Source organism: Perissodus microlepis, chromosome 23 (genome assembly GCF_051167445.1).
Source record: "Perissodus microlepis isolate ML-2025 ecotype Zambia chromosome 23, ASM5116744v1, whole genome shotgun sequence".
Lineage (NCBI taxonomy): Eukaryota > Metazoa > Chordata > Actinopteri > Cichliformes > Cichlidae > Perissodus > Perissodus microlepis.
In genome coordinates this window covers 42,281,709-42,297,604 of record NC_140482.1, presented here as the reverse complement: position 1 = coordinate 42,297,604, position 15,896 = coordinate 42,281,709, and the positions used below count along the sequence as shown (strand labels likewise).

The 15,896-nt window shown below is 46.5% G+C and overlaps 1 protein-coding gene across 1 annotated transcript in view; it reads right to left on the bottom strand.

Annotated features, from left to right (window-relative positions):
* Positions 1-328: 328 nt before the first annotated feature.
* Positions 329-15,896, bottom strand: part of fbn3 (fibrillin 3) — a 63,735-nt gene continuing 48,167 nt past the window's right edge. Inside the window, exons 37-65 of the mRNA XM_084921217.1 lie at positions 15,734-15,895; positions 15,580-15,648; positions 15,372-15,497; positions 13,689-13,814; positions 13,456-13,605; positions 13,309-13,380; positions 13,092-13,217; positions 12,590-12,715; positions 11,928-12,053; positions 11,480-11,596; positions 11,001-11,129; positions 9,991-10,110; positions 9,773-9,895; positions 9,527-9,679; positions 9,371-9,436; positions 9,156-9,281; positions 8,706-8,825; positions 8,496-8,618; positions 8,189-8,320; positions 7,982-8,107; positions 7,692-7,898; positions 7,368-7,493; positions 7,169-7,291; positions 6,630-6,746; positions 6,382-6,510; positions 6,135-6,254; positions 3,404-3,635; positions 3,145-3,298; positions 329-3,053 (exon numbers count right to left, since the gene is read on the bottom strand). Coding sequence (XP_084777343.1) covers positions 2,676-3,053; positions 3,145-3,298; positions 3,404-3,635; positions 6,135-6,254; positions 6,382-6,510; positions 6,630-6,746; positions 7,169-7,291; positions 7,368-7,493; positions 7,692-7,898; positions 7,982-8,107; positions 8,189-8,320; positions 8,496-8,618; positions 8,706-8,825; positions 9,156-9,281; positions 9,371-9,436; positions 9,527-9,679; positions 9,773-9,895; positions 9,991-10,110; positions 11,001-11,129; positions 11,480-11,596; positions 11,928-12,053; positions 12,590-12,715; positions 13,092-13,217; positions 13,309-13,380; positions 13,456-13,605; positions 13,689-13,814; positions 15,372-15,497; positions 15,580-15,648; positions 15,734-15,895 — 4,004 coding nt within the window. The 3' untranslated portion in view covers positions 329-2,675. The remainder of the gene's footprint in view (positions 3,054-3,144; positions 3,299-3,403; positions 3,636-6,134; positions 6,255-6,381; positions 6,511-6,629; positions 6,747-7,168; positions 7,292-7,367; positions 7,494-7,691; positions 7,899-7,981; positions 8,108-8,188; positions 8,321-8,495; positions 8,619-8,705; positions 8,826-9,155; positions 9,282-9,370; positions 9,437-9,526; positions 9,680-9,772; positions 9,896-9,990; positions 10,111-11,000; positions 11,130-11,479; positions 11,597-11,927; positions 12,054-12,589; positions 12,716-13,091; positions 13,218-13,308; positions 13,381-13,455; positions 13,606-13,688; positions 13,815-15,371; positions 15,498-15,579; positions 15,649-15,733; position 15,896) is intronic.

Genomic DNA, 15,896 nt, shown 5'->3' with positions numbered 1-15,896 from the left:
GTGCAGTGTCGGATAGCTGACCTCCAGGTATTTGAACTCCTGCTTCCATCTCCATTGTTACACACATGCTTTCATTCCTCTTCTCCCCAGAGCACACCCCCACCTCTCCTCCGCCTGATCTCGCTACAGATCCCAGTCCACGGAGACTCCTCCCTGACTTCATCTGTCAGCCTGTCCGTCGCCATCATAAACACGACGGGGGTCAGAGCAGATCACTGATGTTAGTTCAGCCACCTGTCACACCTCCTCATGCCTCAGTTCCTCTTTTCGCACTCTATCGTATGCGTTCTCCACAAAGACACAGCACCAAGAATACACAACTTAAAAATATAACCCACAATACTTTATTGCCATTTATGTCAGTGGACAAAGGTTTACAATATAATAGGAAGGACTCTAAGTTTTACAGACTGCCCTTTGGTGTCATAAATCTTTGGTTTTCAGAGATGATGTCACAGGATGTCCCGCGATGGCCGCTTTATTACGTGATCCTCATCTTGTAGATGCTGTGTGACTGGATGATTGTCATATCAGCTTTCAGTTAAACTCTGGGATCAACAGGTGTGACAAATGCTGCTTTCGTTAAGCACAGGATACCTCGACGATGATGACGATATTCAAGTCTGACGCTGAAGCTGAGATACAGTAAGCACAGGCAACACGGTGCCCTTTCAAAAACATAGTGGCAAGTTTAAAAAAACAACAAAATACAAAATGAGAATAAAGATACAAAGTATACAAAGGTTCCCAGGTTAGAACGTGGTTATGTGTTAGAAACGTCGTCTTCGATGAAATGCCTCAAGTGTTCAAAGAGAAGGATTAGCATTTAGCACCACAGGTCCGGGCACGGTGGCATGTTGGCCTCGATCGTTGTACACACAGTGTAAGCTTCCCTACTTGTTGTGATAAAAGAGCTCCTGATTATCTCAAAGACTGATCTGACTGCAGCAGCCTTAACGCGTCAGTCAGTGGTGACCAAGCGCATGCTCGCTTTTGGTCAATCTGTGAGTATTTGGTCTGGCAGCTGTGACATTTAAAAAAAAATCTACATTTCACTTAAAAATATACAATTAAATCTTCAAGAAGCAAGTTTAATAATATTGGTTTATCAGCACTGAGACAAAAGACGGAGACAACAGCAATAAAACCTGGTAAAACAGACTGCGCTTCTTCTACAGCGTTTGGTATCACGTAGCACCTTTTTCCCCTCAGGAGGAAAAAAATCATGACAAAGGATGTATGACCTGAAGCATATTCTTGTTTTTGTGAGGTTTTGCGTTCTAATGTGCAAGCCCTTACTCTGTAAAGCACTGCTGTTAGTTACAGCTTAACATGTCGTGTACCTTTGAGGCTGCTACCGCATTCACGTGTACGTCCCTTCAGCTGTTTTCACACATGAATTCTGGGAAGCGTCGGGAGGACGGGGTTGGTACGACATCCCACGCGGCAGGAGATGGTTCTGGCTTCTGGAGATGCTCCGTTTGCTTTGGACGGTGCCGTCTGTGTAGAGCGTGCAAGAAGGCGAGAGCGACGCCCGTTTGGTGAATTCAACAGATGCTCTCGAGTTCAAGTGAAACGGACGTCTGTGTCCTCAGGGCTGCAGTGCATGTAAACATGGCTCAGTCCTCAGACACCGAGCTCACGGTAAAGCCAAACAAGGCAGATAAAGTCAGCTTAATGTCATTAAATGTGTGACTGTAGTAAAGAAGCTGCAAGGCTCCGACAGCCAACACTGGTAGGAAGACTGTTGGTTACATGAAGGCTCACAGGTCCTGAATCAGTGAAGTCAAAATCACTGAAAGCTTAAATACCTGATCTGACCTGATCTATCTTCTTTAAAGTCTCCGAGCTACTCGCTGCTGCATTCCCTGCTCACGGTGGATGCTGAGGGACATTAGCACCCTCTTTTGTTTTAAAGTTAGCATCACAGCATGGTGTTGAGAAGTACTGAGGTAACCGAACGTGACAACACACACGCGCAAACACGCAGGACCAACATCAGGCACACGAGAGGAGAACTTGCTGTTTTCTAAAAAGACTCGTTGGATATCAAACAGAGAGCGAACGTTGCAGTCCTTTGTGTTTCTGAACAGCACAAATACAATAAATGACTTACTAGGATACGTGAGGGGCCCAAGATCACAGAGAAGTGAGCTTGTTCTTAGACCATAGTGGCACGCTTATCTTCAACCTTATTTTTCTCGACGCTACTAAACACAATGACGTCTGTAGATGCTGCCTGTGATTTAAATACTCGTCTAAACACAGTTCTCAGCACTTCACTTCTAATTAAAGCTTTGTTGTTTGTGTCTCATCTACAAAAGTGCTTCATGGACTCGTGAGCCTCCTGTCTGCTTTTGTCTTGTTTGGGTGGAGGTGGCCGTGGTCCAAGCACAAAGACACCTCTCTGCGTCTCCTCCGCTGGGTCTCCGGGTGGAGAACGAGCGCTGGGTCGGGTAGGAGTGGAGGGGAAAACAAAAGAACAAAAACACAAAACAAGAACACAGAATAATTTGAACATTAACAAGGTGGTGGTAGAGCTGACTCAGTCTTTCGTAGCCCTCGATTTCCCCCCGTCGGTGAGGGGGTCCTGTAGGGGGACTCTGTGTAGGAGTTACTGGATAAAAGGTTAAAAGGCTTTAGAGATCAGTCCAGAGCAGGATGGCACTCTGAGCTCAGTGCAGGTGGACGTGGAGCCTGATGCGCAGGGCGTCACCTATTTCCCCTTGTAGGTAGTCAATGTCATGCTGCTTTTCTAGTTGGTGCAGTTTTCGGGGCCCAAACAGCCGAAGGCTGGCAATCTCCAGCCGGTAAGATCCAGGTGGAGGCGGCTTCTTGCCGAGTCGGAGCACGCTCTTTCCGTCGCGGCGTTCCAGCAGGCGGAAATGTTCGTCGGCGTTGCCGTGGGTTATGACATAACGGACGTGGTGCTCCAGGGGCTGCAGGGCGGGCAGAAGCTCGAGCAGAGGCTCCTTGTTGAGCAAGGAGGCCAGAGAGATGTTAACAGGGATGGAGGCCTGCGTGTCCACACTGGCCATGCTGACTGCTGCTTCCTGCAGGGGGAGCGAGGATGCAGAGGATGGCTGTCAGTTCTCATAATCTAAGAAAGTTCAACCTGAAACCAGAAGGAGCTAACAAATATACCTGACTGAGCTCATTCTCATCAGCATCGCGCTTGTGTCGTCCATTCTTTCCTCCTCCGTTGATCTTACATTCGTAGCAGGCCTCGGGAGACAGGCTGTCTTCATCCTCACCCTCGACGTGCTGGCCTGGGAAGCCTGAGCCGGTTATGCAGTGACTGGGTGGAGACAAGCACATCAGCAAAGTTCAGCGTGTGCGCAGAGAAAATTCGTTTCACGATCAGCATCGGGAAAAATGTTCTGGTGAAATGTGAGCCCCTCACCCCTGTCCTGCTCTGTAGAAACCTCCAGGACAGCCACACAGGTAGCCTCCATCAGTATTGGAGCAGCCATAGATGCAGGGGTTTGTGGACGTGGTGCACTCGTTCACATCTTGGCAGCCACCGGCACCCTGATCAAAGTCAAAGCCAGAGGGACACACGCACTTGTAGCTGCCCAGCGTGTTGTAGCAGGAGGCCGAGCCGCAAACCGACGCTCCCTGACACTCGTTCTCATCTGCAGTGAAAGAAGAGAGGAAGTTCTTAACTTCTTATGCACTCGCTGACCACCTGAGATATACCAGCTGAACTGCTAGTTAACACAGATCTCACCAGCTAGTTACATGGTAGTGATCTGAAGCATTTAGGCATGTAAACATGTACAGAAGTTCAATCTGGGGGGGAAAGGGTGTATGTTTGTTGGAGGCAGAGAGGCTGGTGTTTCAGAAACTACTAGGACTTCTAGGGTTTACAGAGAGCTGTCATGAAGACTCAAAGCAGGTCCAACCGGGTATATGATATGCCTAATAAAGTGTATGAAAACATTTCTATTGTTTATCAATGAATGAACAGCAGAGGATGCAGAAAACACTGAAATGTTACAATCTGTGTTACACTAAAGGCCCGCACAGACGCTCTAATAGAAAAAAAGGAAATGTATTTATTTGTGGCAGCAGATGAATAAATAAAATAAATAACATTTTTATTTATCCTTTCAGGACAGAATCACAAAGTGCTGCACATAAGATTACAAGTCATAAAAAGATTTAAAAAAAGACAAAATAAAACCGGCAAAAAATGAACCAAAAGCAGTTTTAAAAAGTTGAGTTTTGAGTTGTTTTTTAAAAACAGCTGCTGAGTCCACAGTTCTTAATGTTGGGGGGGAGAGTCCACAGTCTGGGGGCCACAGTGACAAAAGCTCTGTCACCCTCAGTCCTCCTCTTAGTATTTTTTTATAGCAAGTAAGCCCTGATCAGATGACCTGAGGGACCTGCTGGGGACATCGGGCTGTAGCAGATCAGAGATGTAGGCTGGTGCCAGTCCGTGCACAGCTCTGTAGGTCAAGACCAGGATCTTGACTCTAAATTCAACAGGAAGCCAGTGTAACTGAGATAACAACGGTGTCACATGTGAGTACTTGCAGGATTTAGTCAAAAGCCTCGCTGCAGCGTTTTGCACAACCTGCAGACGATCCAGAGAACCTTTGCTTAGACACATAAACAGCGAATCACAATAATCCAAGCGTGACGAAATAAATGCACGTATAGCAATCTCCAGTTCAGAGCGAGATAACATCGGGCTTAGCTTAGCCACACTTCTGAAATGATAAAAACAAGACCGAACCAGAGATTTCACATGTCCATCCAATGTGAGACTCGAGTCAAAGGTGACACCTAAATTCCTGATAGAGGATTTAACATAGAGTGAGAGAGGACCAAGGGCTTTCACTATCTGCGATAGAAACCCATCAGGGGTGCATACGAGGACTTCGGTTTTCCCCTCGTTGAGTTGGAGGAAATTTGCAGCCATCCAACGTTTGATCGAATCTAAGCAATCATTCAGACGCTGAAGCTTAGATAAATCCTCAGGCTTAAAAGAAACGTACAACTGAATATCATCAGCATAACAGTGATAAGAAATGTCCTCAAAAGAGCCCATTATATGCTGGAGGGGGAGAAGATATATTAAAAACAATAAAGGCCCCAAAACTGACCCTTGAGGGACACCACAAGTAAGGGAGGTAGAGGATGACCTAAAATCGGAGACCGCCACAGAAAAGGATCGGTGATGGAGATAAGAGGAGAACCACTCTAATGCAGTTCCAGATACACCAACCCAATATTTCAGCCTTTCAATGAGGATGTGATGTCAACTGTGTCGAAAGCTGATGTGAGGTCCAACATGAGTAGAACGGAGCATTTTCCTGCATCATCATTCATCAAAATATCACTAGAGACCCTAAGAAGAGCTGTTTCCGTGGAGTGAAATCTACGAAAACCGGACTGAAACTTATCGTAAGTGCCATGTTTGTCCAGAGCTGCCATAAGCTGCTTAGCCACAACCTTTTCTAGAAGCTTAGCGATTAACAGTAACTTGGAGATTGATCTGTAGCTGCTCCAAACAGAGGAGTCAAGCTGAGGTTGTTTTAAACGTGGGAGAATAGCAGCGTTTTTAAAATAAACATGAACTATACCAGACGCCAGTGAAGAGTTGATTAAAGTGAGCACACATGGGCCAATAGACTGGAAGACATTTTTGAATAATGATGCAGGTACAGTGTCAGATGGCCCCGCCCCTCCCTGAGCCTGGTTCAGTCGGAGGTTTCTTCCTGTTAAAAGGGAGTTTTTCCTTCCCACTGTCCCTAAGTGCTGGTTCATAGGGGGTCATGTGATCGTTGGGGTGTCTCTGTGTTGTTGTAGGGTCGACCTTACAGTATAAAGCACCCTGAGGCGCCTGTTGTGGTTTGGCGCTGTATAAATAAGCTGAATTGAATATTTTGATTATGACAACACTTATTACAAAATAAATAAAGATACTTCATAGCACACAGAGCTCTCAAACATCCAGATATTTCTGTATTATCTAAATCTCATTTTTTGCTCCAGCTTGTCTTATTATTATAAATATGAATCTATAGTTTCATTAAAAACTAAAATCACTGGCTCCTCTATTCTGGTCTCTGTACTGCTTACTGCCCTGAACAAGACGCTGACAGACTCTGGGTCAGGCTACTCACCCACACACTGGTTCCACTGGTAGTGCTGGACGTAGCCCTGAGGACAGCCACAGCGGTAGCCTCCCAGCATGTTCTGGCAGCCGTGCTGACAGCGGTGGTTGCTGCTACATTCATCCACATCTGAAAAACATGAAAACTTCTCACTTAGTGACACGAATCAGTGGAAGAACAATTCTGGATCCCGCTCTGCAGCCTGATCATCTCAGCAGAAACACTCGTTGATCTCTGACTGTAAAGGACACCTTACCTTCACACTGAAAGCCCGTTGTGTCCAAGGAGAAACCTTTGGAGCATTCACAGTTGAAGCTACCAGGCGTGTTGATACACGAGGCCCGGGAACCACACACGCTGCTCTGAGCGGTGCACTCGTTGTTGTCTGGCAACATTTAAGAAACATTGAAAAAGTGTTTCTGCACCCGTGAAGTGTAAAAACACGCTTGTCTCATATTTAACCAGTTTCAGGTTGATCTGGTTTCCTTTTTCTTTTGCACTCACCAATGCAGGCAGTCTGGTGCTGAGAGAAGCCAGCGGGGCACTTACAGGTGAAGCCCCCAACGGTGTTAACACAGAGGAACTGGCAGTTGTGCTGCTTGGTCGCGCACTCGTCCAGATCTTCAGAGAGCAGAGAGGAAAGAATCACAGCGGTTGGAAAAGCTTTTTCCATAATTTAAGAATCTGTTTGTTTGAAAGCAGGAAACATTTGGAGGCCCAGTGAAAAATTACAACTGTGCTAAACCAGATCTGAGTTTCATAATTTGATTATTGATGTGTTTGTTTAGGTTCGAACTCTTATTAAAATGTAATTATGTAATTATCTGTGTTTATTGTAAATGATGCAGTACTGTCATTGCTCACCAGGGGGGTACAGACGCCTCGAAACCATAAAACTAATACTTATAATATGTTTGTTACGTTGAATTATAACCTTCGACTTTAGTTCAATAAACAGAACTTAGCGACGACAGCAGCTACAAACAGGACCAATAGAAACAGCTTGTGATTCGGACACAGCTACAGAGAGATGCAGTGGGTACCTTTGCAGGTCTTCCCATCAGGCTGCAGGCTGTATCCTCTGGGGCAGGAGCACAGGTAGCTGCCTTCTGTGTTTTTGCACAGGAAGTTGCAGGGCTTCGGGGACAGGGCGCACTCGTCCATATCTGACAAAGTAAGACCACAGTGAGAACACAGAGACATCCTTTATCAATGTTCAGGCAAAGCAGAGAGCAGACGTACCGACGCAGGAGGTTGCTGTGAAGTCGGCTTTGTATCCCACGTTGCAGTGACAGCGGAAGGATCCGATGGTGTTGATGCACTGACCGTTACGACACAGATCCGGCATCACCTGGCACTCGTTGATGTCTGGAAGAGATGAGAGATTACAGAAGACGCACGCCGAGAAACACAACATCAGCCTCGTGCTCTGCTGTGTCAGCGCGCTTTGTGTCCCAACATTAATTCTTCCAGTCTTACAGGTTAGAATTGTCGATAATAATAAATAAATATTATTAAATGCAGAAAAACCGAAGTAAAATCTTTTCTCATCACTGAGCGTCTCACCTCTGCCATCAGTGGTGTAGCCAGGACCGAGTGGGCACATCTTCTTGTACTGTATGGTGCCAGGCAGCGGGCAAAGCTCGCACTGCGACCCCCAGCCCCGACCTGCGTTGCAGCAGCACTCAGACTTGGTCACGCTGTTCCTGTTGGTTGATGACTGCTGGCACATGGTCTGCAGGACCTCTGTGAAACAGAAGCCCTTTCTGTTGTCTGGAGGGAAAGAAGCAGTACTTTAGTTACCGTTCACCCCAGCGCTGCGTGCTTAGCAGGCTCTTATGCTGCAGCGATCTCACCGATACACTCGGTCCCAGTGGAGCTCGGCTCAAAGCCGTCGTTGCACTCGCACCGGTAGCTTCCCACTGTGTTGACACAGCGGCCGTTCTTGCAGATGCCGGGCTTGGTGCGGCACTCGTTCAGGTCTGCAGGGGTACAGAGACGAGTGAAGAGGACAATGCTGCATGTGCGAGAACTCCATCTCTCCCCGTGTCACTGTCACTCACCCATACATCCCTCTCCGTCCGGTCGGCGCTGCATGCCAGGCGGGCAGATGCACATGAAGGTGCCGATGAGGTTCTTGCAGGTCATGCCTTTGGAGTCACAGTCGTCCAGTCCCTCCGAGCACTCGTCCTGGTCTGCTCAGAGGAATGAGAGGTTAAAGCTAAAGCACTAAAAAACCTGTTACACTGTTGAGAAAATACACGAAACACGATTGTGTTCGTCACACATGAACACGGAGACGCAGGAAGGTGAGCTGTCTACAAAGTAAAAGCAGCACTTTTAATAAGGAATCAGCGGTGGCAGGCTCACCTCTGCACATGCGCTGGTCGTCTCGCAGCACGTAGCCAGCGGGACACATGCACTCGTAGGAGCCAAACGTGTTCACACAGCGGAAGGCGCAGAGCAGGGGGTTCTGGGAGCACTCGTTGATGTCTGCAGTGAAGGAGACAGTTGGTTGGAGACGTTATTTTATTAACTGCCCTCTGATATCAGTTTGACTCGTGCTGCTGAATGACTGACCTTCACAGGTCATCATGGGTCCTGGTTCAAAGCCCTCCTCGCACGAACACTCGAATCCTCCCACCACATTGGTGCAGGTTCCATTTCCACAGGGGTTTCCTATCGAGCACTCGTCAGTGTCTGCAGAGGCCAGAGAGCAGACACGTGAATTCAAACTGAGCAAAAATTGATGCTGCACCGTAGATTTCCAAAGCATTCATTAGCAGGTTAAATCCCAGAATAAATCAAGGCCGGAAACGACCCGGACACGGCGTTGATTTTGGTGAATAATAACGGTGATGCAGCCGACAGTTCCTAAAGAGAAGTGCTTTTTATTAACTACGACCAGTGTTTGCCTACAAAACTGGAGATATTCCTGATGATGAACTGCTTAAAAGTCAGTACATTACATTACATTGTTACAGCAATGGCAAAAAAATGTGAATTAAATGCAAACTCTGCACGTCTCACCGATGCAGTTAACGCCAGTGTAATCCAGGTTGTATCCAAAGGGGCATTCGCAGCGGAAAGAGCCGTCTGTGTTGATGCAGATGCCGTTCTGGCAGATGCCCGGGTTATCCAGACACTCGTTCAAATCTACAGAGAAGGACAGAGCGTTAACCCATCGAAGCCTCTCGCCACTCTTCTTCAAATGAAAGCGCTTCGCTCGGTGTTGCAGCGCTCACCTTCGCGAGCGTCGCCCAGTCCAGGCAGGGCTCCGTGGCCGTAGGGACACAGAGTGTTAAAGGCAGCTGGAGACACATCATAAAAGACGGTTTTAATATTTGAAGCATGCTACTGCGTGTGTTCGAACAGCTTAATAATGACTCTGTTGCACAAACCGTCGGTTTCTCGTGGGCACAGCTCGCAGGGCAGTCCCCAGCCCTCTCCGGGCATCTTGCTGCAACAGCACTTGGCCTTGGTGGTGTTGAAGGCTTTGGGGACCGAGCACTTGCCTGCCTCGAATTTGGTGAAACAGAAGCTCTCTCTGGTATCTGGCAAAGCAGAAATAAAGAGTCAGCTTTGTTTTCAAAGATCTCCTCCAAGTTTATCAACGTGCCTCGACGGTACTCGACAGCTTCTCTCACCGTAGCAGCGTCGTTTGTTGTCAGAGAGCACGAAGCCCGGCTGGCACGAGCACTGGAAGCTGCCCGGGGTGTTGGTGCAGGTCCCAAACTGGCAGAGGCTGAGATCCACACACTCATCGATATCTTGGAGGTGAGCATAAAAGAGCGTGTGTGCATGAGCAGACGGCCTGACTGTCTTTGACTCCCTGATGTTTAAGCGGACTCTTTGCGTGTCTTACCTATGCACTGGTCATTTTGCACCTCGTAGCCAGGAGGACAGATACATCTGAAGGATCCGTCCAGGTTCTGACAGGTTCCCGGAGAGCAGGTGCCAGGCAGACTCACACACTCATTGATATCTGTGAAAACCGGACACAGGTGTGTGTCAAACGCGCTGCCAGGGACTTTCACCACAGCTTTTCCAAACATACAGTAGCAGCGTTAGTATTTCAGATGTTATTTTACAACAATGACCAGAGTCAAAATGATTAGCCTGATGCTAACAGGCCTTTTAGCTGGATAACAGCGTGCAGCCGTTTGTCTCACACTCGTCTCCTGAGCGATCAGAGCCCGCTCTTCTTTGGAGAATCTCTCGAGCTCTTCCACATTTGATGGTCCTCAGACGTGGACCTTGGTCTTCAGTTCATCCCACAGACTTCCAGTTACGTCACACCTTTGTTCAGACCACTCGTTATTCTTCACTTTGGTCTTCTGGAAGTAGTTCTTCACCAGGATGCTTTGGATCCTCGTCTGGTTGTAAGACGAAACCTGACCACTGAGGCTTCCCTGCAGCATAGCACTCCCACCCCAACTCAAACATCGTCTCTGCGGTTAAAGAACGTTTGTCTCAACGGACCAAAGGACCTAATCTTTCCTCAGGTTGTCCTCAGCACACTTCAGCCCATCTTGAAGGTGTCGCTTCAGCAAAAGTCGACTTTTCTTCGTGGTAGTTATTGTCTCGTAGTTGCTGTGGGGTCTTTAGACACGTCTCTCACTAGTTTTCTTTCCAGAGTCTTTAAAATCCTTATCTTCCAGCCTCGTTCTGGCTCTCTTTGGATGTCTTGACGATACTTTTCTTGACACTTGGAAACCCTGTGAGAACTTTTTAGATCCTGATGCTTTGTGAGCATCAACAAGTCTAAGCTGATTTCTTACAGCATGATGCTTTCTCCAGTGACAGCTCGGCATTTTTGTCCTGATCGTACCTCGACCTGGTTTCCTACTCTTGAGGATTTGACCGATGACTCACCAACACAGTTCTTCCCATCAGGCGTGTTCTCATAACCTTCGTGGCACAGACACTGGAAGGAGCCCAGTCCGTTGATGCACTGTCCATTCCTGCAAACTTGGCCCTGGAGAGCGCTGCACTCGTCTATATCTGTGAGGTAAACGGTGGAGAGATTAGGATTCGTCTGAATTTCTTCCTATTTTGGAAAGAATAAACCTATTTTCTCCTCCTAACATGCAGACTCTGTGACAAAGCTGCCTTCAGGAAAAAGTTCAAAGACGTTTAATACAGTTTGACAAAGAACAGAGCGAACATCTAAATCTTACTTCACGTCAGTCCAAATGTCACAGCGCAGCAAAGGGCAGCTCGTTTTTATTGAATTGTAAGGGCGCAGCTTTTAATAACATGACAACTACAGCTTTGTCAAGAAGACGTTGACCTTTCACACAAAGCCCAAACTGCCGTTGACCTTTGTGGAGGAGAACAGCAGTGATTCGTACCCATGCAGTCGTTGTTGTGAGTGAGCTCAAAGCCGGGGAAGCAGAGACAGTTGTAGGATCCCACGGTGTTTTTACAGGTACCGTTACCGCACGGCTGCCGTTCACACTCATCGATGTCTGAAACACACAGAACAACATCAAAGTAAAGTGCATTTATATTAAGGTGAACCACTCTGTTGATGAACTTAGACCCAGTAGCTTGTTGACGCTGCACGTTAAGCCCAAATGTACACAATTGTATTTTTATTGTAACTCCTGTCCTGATTTAACCTTCCCTCTGACACTGGCCCTCTGCACAACACTGATGAAAAAGACTAAAAGTAGCAACCGAAAGTCTAAATGAAATGTTTTTGTACAATAGTTGTTGTTTCCTCCTCTTTAGTTCTTCTCTATTTCCACACTCTGTGTGGTTGGAGCAGATGAAGTGTGCGCTCTGTGGTTTGCTCACCCATGCACATGGTTTGGTCAACAGTGGCCTTAAAGCCGTTGTGGCAGATGCAGCGGTAACTGCCCTGCGTGTCGATACACTCGCCGTGGCTGCACACGTTGGGGATCTCCTGGCACTCGTTGCGGTCTGTGGACACGGGACAACAGAAAATCAGCAAAACGTAGCACACCGATAAAAAGTTTAGTTATGATCATCATGGCGAGTCTTAAAGACTCAACGACAGATTCCCAAAGTCTAAACGGACATCTTTAACCTCCTGAGACCCGAACTCTTCCACAGCAGCATTTTAAATGTCTCTTTGATATTTGGGCCGATTGGCGCCCGATGAATGTAAAAACAAAGAATTACCAGATTTTTGTTTTTACCTTATTTTTGTTTTTAAGAAAAATGAGAGCCACGTATGAGGATATTCATTTAAAATTTTGAAAGAACAGTAGCAGCATAACGTCCTCGCAAGTGGATATCAGGCCATTGTAGAGCAAAATTTAGTATTTTGGTCTAAATAACCCAAAATGTGATGTCCACATATGTGGACGCAGGTCCGAGGAGGTTAAATACATTTTTTTACATGTAGAGAAGCTGAATGAACCTAAACCCATTTCGTGTCTCCCTGGACTCCTCACACGATCGCTCTGTGAGCCTGTCACACAGTGTGGACTCACCCAAACAGGCCCCGCTGGGAGACAGCTTGAAGCCTTGCGAGCACTCGCAGCGGTAGCTGCCGGGAATGTTGATGCAGTTGGCGTTGCGCTGGCACAGGTTGTCCCCGCTGTTACACTCATCGATATCTACGCCAGAGGAAGGAGGAGAGAAACAGTGGGCATCAATCACAGGCTCTGTAACTGTCTGGTCAGAGCACGCCGTCAGCTCGCGGACAGCAGGAAACACAACAGCGCCATTTTGGCTCTGATACAGTACAGACAGCTGCTGACTGGCTGACTGATGGCTCTGGCAGGTACTTCCACTTAGAGCCACTGTGCTTTTTTACAAGGAGATACTTCTTGTTGGTAAAGGCAGCAATGACTATATTGGTAGAAGTGACCGTAAAAGCAACTATCGAAGTATTAATTCGAGTGTGCACAGTCTTCCCCTGTCGCATTGAGGATGGTGTGAGGATTACAAAGGACATTTCAGACCACATGTCACTGAAAGCCTGAGTGCTACCTTCACAGATCAGTAGTATGTTGTTGTAGCTGAAGCCCATCGGACATTCACATCGGAAGCTCCCAATCTGGTTGATGCACACTCCATGGGCGCAGATGCCAGGAATCTCCCTGCACTCGTCAATATCTGCAGAAAATCACCACCGTGGTCTGTTTACGAGGCACAGGAGTGAACATGCACGATTAGCAGGTGGGGCTCTTGATGTCGTAATACTTACCAATTGGTTTGCCAGTATGGATGTCAATAATGAAGCCAGGAGCCTGGTTACCACACAGCAGCTGGTACTCAGCTGGAGAAAAAGAAATCCAGTGAGCGATGGAAAACAGGCTTTAGCTCGTGTTTCGAGGACTTTGTTGGAACTCACTGGTGGCAGGAGTTGGACAGGCTTCACACGGCTTGTTCCAAGCTTTTCCCACGTTGTAGGCACAGCAGCACATCTTCTTGGTCATGTTGAAGGACAGCTCGTTCTCACACGTGTCGTTGAAGTTGCGGTAGCACACGCTCTTTCTCATGTCTGCCATACGAGAAGGAAAGTAGTCATCAGGAAAGGTTTGACACTGTTGGACATGTCATTAAATAAGCAACAGCTCCACCCACCCATGCAGTTGTTTCCTCCATTGACCTGCATGTACTCAGGTGGACACACACAAGTGTAGTTGCCCAGAGTGTTGTAGCAGGTGCCGGGCCCGCAGATCCCAGTGTGAGTCGTGCACTCATCGATATCTGCAAATAAAGCATGAGCAGCGTGTCAAAGACCTGCTGCTGGGTGATCGTTATCAGCTCTGGACATCTGAGTCACGCTTATTTCAGACTGGATCTGACATTTTATTATCGTTACAATTTTACTTTGTTACTTTTTATCCATAATTTAATCCACAAATAATATCAGCTACTAGCAACAGCATTAACTAATAAAATGTTCTATTTCATGTACTTATCTACTTCAAAATGTGTCCGCATTTCTCACCACTACTTGTAATATTAATAACAAATTATGTATTAATTACATATTTCATGTAATGGGGGTAAAAGTGAAAACAATGTAACCAGAGGTGGGCAGAGAAGCCAAACAGTGACAGTAGCACCACCTCAACATAGTTTTACTCAAGTAAAAGTACAAAGTAGCCTCCAAGAAATTACTCTAGTAAGAGTAAAAAAGTATTTAGTAAAAAAGGCTACTTGAGTACTGAGTAACTGATCATAACATCTGATTTAATGTTTAGTGCAAATGTTGGTATTTTAAAGACTGAAAAGAATAAATCTAAGCAGCAGAGAAACGTTTCCAAATCATTATTAAACTAATATTTAGGTAATATAGATGTAATTATATAAATACATGTTAGAACAGAGTGATGGTGTAACTTCATCTCCAACAGGCGGAGCAGACGGAGTAACACTAGCAAACTGCAGGTTTGTGTCTCCTGCATTTTTGGTTCAAACGTGTTTAATATTCACTCGAGTGAGAGCAGCGATACTTCATCATAATATTACTCGAGTAAAATTAAAAAGTGTAATGTAGTAAAACTACTCCTAAAGTAATTTTTCCAAGAAGTTACTCAGTAAATGTAACTGAGTAAATGTAATTAGTTACTACCAGCCTCTGTAATTAACATATATTGTACAGGCACAGTGGTGAGAATCATATTAAGGACGTGAAGAGAAACAGAAACGACACTGACGTGTGGCTGTGTACAGGATTACTGGGTATCCTTACTGTGTAACTCAATTTACTGTAATTGTTTGTGTGCTTGAATGTTGTTGTTTTGTGTGCATTTAGGCAGCAAATGAATACAAAATAAACACATTAAAAACATCTTGACTTTACTGTTTATCTGGTGAACAAGAAAGGAAGTGACTCAATAAATAAAAACAATGCAGTCGTACAACCGAAAGAACTCTAATAAGAGGAGGACGGTTGTCAGACCTCAGCAGGCGAAGAAGAAGAAGGACAGGAGGGACGGGACACGCTCCATCATCACATGACCCGGGCTCAGGGGGCGGGTACCGACTGCATGTTTACCTCATATGTTTGTGCGTATGAGTTTATATCACATGTGATTAGTACTAATATTTAAAAATAACTGCTAAGGTTTCTCCTCACACCTGTTCACTTATTTCAATTCTTAAACTGCAGTTTCTCATTGGTTTGTTTCAGAGTAGCTGAGTTTGTCTGTGCATGTTTCCTTGGTTACAGCAGACGTACGTCCTGGTGTAGCTCTGACAGGAAGTGTCTATAACGAGGGGCGAAACAGGATGTTTAACTGTGATTTCAGCTCTCACCTTCACAGATGCGAGTCTCTTCATTGAGGTAGTACCCTGGTGGACACTCACACTGGAAACTGCCAAATGTGTTGACACAGTTTCCACCCTGGCAGAGGCCTGGAAGCTCCTGGCACTCGTCAATATCTGGAAAAGAATTCGCTTTGTTGCATCCATCAGTGACACCAACGTGTTGTCTTTAAACACAGGACAGAAAACAACGTTTTACCCTCCAGGATGACAGTGATGGGGTTGGGTCTGAAACCTTCTCCTCCCGGACACAGAGTCTTATAGTCGGCTGCAGACGAGACAGAGACACACATGCAGGTTTGCATTTGGAAATAAACACTGTAAATAAATGAAGCGAGCGGGTCTGTGCATACTGGAGTTGAGCAGGGGGCACAGTTCACAGGGGTTTCCCCAGGCGACCCCCTCTGAGCAACAGCAGGAAGCTCGGGTCACACCCACTCCGATCTCTGCGCTGCAGGAGATTCCTCCATCGCCGCGGGCGAGGACATCCAGGAAGCAGTTCCCAACACGGGTGTC